This window comes from Camelina sativa, chromosome 14 (genome assembly GCF_000633955.1).
Source record: "Camelina sativa cultivar DH55 chromosome 14, Cs, whole genome shotgun sequence".
Taxonomy (NCBI): Eukaryota; Viridiplantae; Streptophyta; class Magnoliopsida; order Brassicales; family Brassicaceae; genus Camelina; species Camelina sativa.
Genome location: NC_025698.1, coordinates 8,871,442 through 8,876,464, shown reverse-complemented (window position 1 = coordinate 8,876,464; position 5,023 = coordinate 8,871,442). Strand labels below are relative to the sequence as shown.

At 38.5% G+C, this 5,023-nt stretch overlaps 2 protein-coding genes and 1 pseudogene across 2 annotated transcripts; 2 read left to right on the top strand and 1 right to left on the bottom strand.

Moving 5' to 3' along the window:
• On the top strand, positions 7–2,695 carry LOC104740551 (annotated as a pseudogene).
• On the top strand, positions 2,967–4,333 carry LOC104740549 (60S ribosomal protein L6-1). The gene is made up of 4 exons (XM_010461172.2): positions 2,967–3,276; positions 3,513–3,619; positions 3,732–3,913; positions 4,033–4,333. Exons 1-4 carry the CDS (start codon positions 3,017–3,019, stop codon positions 4,186–4,188), a joined length of 705 nt encoding a protein of 234 aa, XP_010459474.1. The 5' UTR covers positions 2,967–3,016; the 3' UTR covers positions 4,189–4,333.
• On the bottom strand, positions 4,228–4,912 carry LOC104740550 (probable calcium-binding protein CML15). The gene has a single exon (XM_010461173.2). The coding sequence runs from the start codon at positions 4,840–4,842 to the stop codon at positions 4,369–4,371; it is 474 nt and encodes a 157-aa protein (XP_010459475.1). The 5' UTR covers positions 4,843–4,912; the 3' UTR covers positions 4,228–4,368.

The following is a 5,023-nucleotide window of genomic DNA, read 5'->3' as shown; positions in this document are numbered from 1 at the left end:
TTTTCTCTCCGGAACCCTAATCATAATCACTCTCCCAAACCTGAAGATCTCAGATTCAAGACTCAGCTGCTTGATTCTTGCAAGAAAGGAGATGACTTTCATCGCCGAGACGGTAAAGATTCTAACTTTGTTGAAGAAGATACCAAAGAGAACAATGTAGTCGAAGCTGATCGGATTTTTGGGATTAATTCGGTTCCGGTTAAGCCTAGTGCTGTGATTAGGAAGCTGTCAATGGGTAATGGAGCTAGAAACGTTACGGAAGCTGAAAAAATTGAGAGTCTTGATGCTTCTGTGAGTCGGATTTTGGTGTTTGTTAGGCTTAGACCAATGGGGAAAAAGGAAAAAGAGAATGGTTCAAGGTGTTGTGTCAAGATTTTGAATAAACGAGATGTTTATCTTACGGAGTTTACGAATGAGAACGATTACCTTAGGCTCAAGAGGCTCCGTGTTCGTCATTTCACCTTTGATTCTTCATTTCCTGAAACCACTACACAGCATGAAGTTTATTCCACCACGTAAGTGTATTCAATCATCCCTGTATTGTCTTCAATGGTGTATCCTTTCATTAGCAATCAAGTTCTTAGATGTCTTTTCCCCTTTGATTTATTCAGAACAGGAGACCTTGTTGGAGCAGTTCTTGAAGGAAGAAATGGTTCTGTTTTCTGCTACGGTGCTACGGGAGCAGGCAAGACTTATACGATGCTAGGGACAATGGATAATCCCGGTGTGATGGTTTTAGCAATCAAAGATTTGTTTGCTAAAGTTAGACAGAGAAGCTTAGATGGGAACCATGTTGTTCATCTTTCTTATCTTGAGGTTTATAATGAAACCGTAAGAGATTTGCTTTCACCTGGTAGGCCTCTCATTCTCCGCGAAGATAAGCAGGTAAACATAAAACTGAGATTTCTTTTTGTCTCTTTTAGATTTAGATAAAAACACATTGGTCTCACTCATTTGCTTTTCTCTGAATGTAATCGAAATCAGGGAATTGTGGCTGCTGGTCTCACACAATATAGAGCTTATTCAACAGATGAGGTTTCTAATCTATACATTTTCCATTTTGAATGATCATGAACAACAAAAGCTAATCTATGATATTCGTTTGTTATGGCTTATTGCAGGTTATGGCTTTGCTCCAAAGGGGAAATCAAAACAGAACTACTGAGCCAACTCGTTGCAATGAAACATCTTCCCGCTCACACGCCATCCTTCAGGTTAGAATTCGCATCTTTCTCAGTTATATATCACGTCAAATCAATAGTGTATCATCAATTTTGAGGCCTGGAATGTCTTAAGTTGATCTTTTGTTGCTGTTCGTTAGGTCATAGTGGAGTATAAGACTAGAGATGCTTCCATGAATATTATCAGCCGGGTAGGGAAGCTATCCCTCATTGATCTTGCGGGTTCTGAAAGAGCGCTAGCAACTGATCAAAGGACGCTTAGATCACTGGAAGGAGCAAACATAAACAAATCACTTCTTGCATTAAGTAGTTGCATTAATGCGCTTGTGGAAGGCAAGAAACATATTCCTTACCGAAACTCAAAGCTCACACAACTACTCAAAGATTCACTAGGCGGCTCGTGTAACACGGTGATGATTGCTAATATAAGTCCAAGCAGTCAATCTTTTGGTGAAACACAAAACACTCTCCATTGGGCTGATCGAGCCAAGGAGATTCGTCTGAAGGAATGTTAGAGCTTCAGAAAGAGAACCGTGAATTGCGTGTCCAGCTTGCGAAGCAGCAGCAAAAGCTTTTGACTCTTCAAGCAGAGAACTTGGCCGCTGCTAATAACAACAACAACGTTTCTCTGACACCTCCATCAATCTCATCTCTAATGACTCCACCATCTGGGCTAACAGCTCAGCAGAAGAAGAAACCAAGGCACTCGTTGTTATCAGGGACATGTTTCACACCAGAATCATCCAAAAGGACAAAAGCAGAAGAAGCTGTCAAGGAACTTCAGCTAACTGTTAAGGCATTGAAGATGGAGATGGAGAGAATGAAGAGGGAACATGGGTTGCAGATGAAGAAGCAAAAAGACGAATTAATGAAAGATATTTGTAGTAGAAAGAGCGAGAAAACTCCAGAAAGAGGCAAAGAAACAAGAAGGATTGTCACAAGAGGGAGCTTGAGACCAAAGGAGAAGGAGAAGGAGCTAAAAAGCCCAAGCCATCGGTTTGCATCTCCAGTTGCAGCAGCTAAAAAGAGAAGCTTTTGGGACATAACCGTAGCTAATACAAGTCCTGCGTTGGATAGAAGGAAAACAAGAAGCCATGGTCCTGTTCATCAAGAAGCTCCTTCAAAACTGCTTCAGGTAATTTTAACTAGAGTGATGCTATAATCAAAACGCTCTAAAACATTGAAGTTATCCAGCAAGACTCTGTGTACATACACTAATATGTTTGTTTGGTTATTGATGCAGCCGGGGTTTGCTCGTCCACACATGAAGCATTAACAAGTTTGAAGACTTATTCGGGACGTTGTTTCTTTTATTACATTTCTTTAGTCTGTTTTCTCCATTGTTTCCATTGTTTGCTAACATCTATATTCTGTAGGAATGACAATAGCACAATTAATCTTTCTTTTTACTATTTATTTTATCACATTTAAGTTATGTTGTATACTTTATAAATTTTTTTCTTATGCTTATGTTTGGTGTTCTTCTGTATTTTGTTTTCTTATACACTAAAAAATATCCATGAACCACTTTGATTCATTTTATTGTTTTTTTAGTGTATCATATGATATATTAAAAATACATGAAAATGTTTTAAACCGAAGCATAAGTTTTTTAAAAAATACTACAGAAAAAAATATATATTTCTTTCTTACAGAATGATTTGCAACCTAACTTCGAAACCCATATTATTAAGCCCATTAGAGTTTACAAACCCAAAAAGGCCCATTAGGTTTTAATTTTGGTGATGCTATCGTCCTTATATTTAACAGCTGATTACTCTCAACTAGGGTTTCTACGCCACTGAGAGATTTTGTGTCACACAGAAACAGCAAAGATGCCGGCGGCGAAGCAGAGAACTCCCAAAGTTAACCGCAACCCTGACCTAATCAGGGGTGTCGGCAAATACTCGAGGTCTCAGATGTACCACAAGAGAGGTCTATGGGCAATCAAGGCCAAAAACGGCGGCGTTTTCCCCCGTCACGATGCTAAGTCTAAGGTCGATGCTCCGGTTGAGAAGCCAGCCAAGTTTTACCCTGCCGAAGACGTTAAGAAGCCACTTGCTAACAGACGCAAGCACAATCCCACCAAGCTAAAGTAATCACCCATTTCTCTTCTTCTTCTTCGATTCGTTTTTTTTTCAGTTTCTATCTAAATGTATTAGAATGGTTTTGGATCTACTGGGAATATAGTAGAGATCGTTTAAGTTTCTAGGATTTGTGGGAATGTAGGATTCATAGAACTCGTATGCTCTGTTAATCATGTAACACTTTGATGATATATATGTGTAATCAAATATTAATATGGTTTTGCATTATGTTGTGTATTTGCAGAGCAAGCATCACTCCAGGAACTGTGTTGATCATTCTTGCTGGTAGGTTCAAGGGAAAGAGAGTTGTATTCCTGAAGCAACTTTCTTCTGGTCTGCTTCTTGTTACAGGTGAGTTCTTTTATCTCTTTTGGTAGTGTTGGTTTTGATTTGTTGTGGTTTGTTCAATTTGTAAACTTTGCTGATGTATTTCTGTTTGTTTGTTTGATCTGCTTCATTTTAGGCCCGTTCAAGATCAATGGTGTTCCATTGAGACGTGTGAACCAGGCTTATGTTATTGGAACCTCAACAAAGGTTGACATTTCTGGAGTCAACACTGAGAAATTCGATGACAAGTACTTTGGAAAGGTTGCTGAGAAGAAGAAGAAGAAAGGAGAAGGCGAGTTCTTCGAAGGAGAGAAAGAGGTATGTACATATTTTTAGTTTACATGTTAGTAAACTAACCAGAAATGGATTGTTTGTGTTTCCATTTTTTTTTTTTTTTGTTACATTACCTTATCCATGACGATTGTTTGTTTAAACAGGAGAAGAAAGAGATCCCACAAGAGAAGAAAGAAGACCAGAAAACCATTGATGCTGCTGTGATCAAATCCATTGAAGCAGTCCCAGAGCTCAAGATGTACCTTGGAGCCAGGTTCTCATTGAGTCAAGGAATGAAACCACATGAGCTTGTTTTCTAGATTTCATATTGTTTCTCAAATTTCAAGAACATCTGTTTCTTTGAGTTTTTCCCTCTTTAATCGTCGTCCTTGGATCTTAAAGACACTGTTTTCTCTAAATTATATATCAAATTTTCGATCAATCTAGCTTGAAGACTTGATGTTATGAATCGAGAGAAATAAACATATGGATTTGAACGATCATGAATTAATTTTTAATCCAAAATAATCAACAGCAGATTTTGCCATAATGGAAGCAAATTCACCAAAACTAATTACACCGTCTCCATTTGTATCTGCTTCTTTGATCATTTCCGTTAGTTCTTTATACGTCAATGGTTGACCCATCTTGGCCATTGCTCCGGCAAGCTCGGCCGCGCTGATGAATCCGTTACCATCTCTATCGAACGATTTGAAAATGTCGAGTAATTGCTCTGAATTGATAAGGATCTCTTCGTTCAGATCAGGAAGAATCGTGCCAACAAGCTCATCAAATTCGACAAAACCGTTGCCGTTTGAGTCCATGCTAGCTAGCAAAACGTGGATTTGGTCGCCTGAAGGTTTGAGGCCGAGTGACCGGAGAAGCGCAGCGAGTTCTAAAATTGTCAAGCTTCCGTCTGCGTCCATGTCGAACCGGTCGAAAATGTCTTTTAGTTGTCTAATCTGTCCCTCCATTTTTTCTAATCTTCTTTAGGAATCCAAATCAGAACCGATTAATCAATATTGTCCACGGTAGAGATCGAAGAGATCATTAAGAGGTGATGATGATGATCAATGAAAAGGAGAACTTGCCAAATGAAGATTTTTTTTTTTTTTTTTTTTTTTTTTTTTTTTTTTTTTTTTTTAAAAAAAAAAA

What these genes read in the sequence shown, in the direction of transcription:
- LOC104740550 (XM_010461173.2), bottom strand. Translation starts at nt 4,842, where the DNA reads ATGGAGGGACAGATTAGACAACTAAAAGACATTTTCGACCGGTTCGAC.
- LOC104740549 (XM_010461172.2), top strand. Translation starts at nt 3,017, where the DNA reads ATGCCGGCGGCGAAGCAGAGAACTCCCAAAGTTAACCGCAACCCTGAC. An exon ending in CACAATCCCACCAAGCTAAA is followed by an intron (nt 3,277 to 3,512) that starts GTAATCACCCAT and finishes GTGTATTTGCAG; the next exon opens with AGCAAGCATCACTCCAGGAA. An exon ending in TCTTCGAAGGAGAGAAAGAG is followed by an intron (nt 3,914 to 4,032) that starts GTATGTACATAT and finishes TTGTTTAAACAG; the next exon opens with GAGAAGAAAGAGATCCCACA.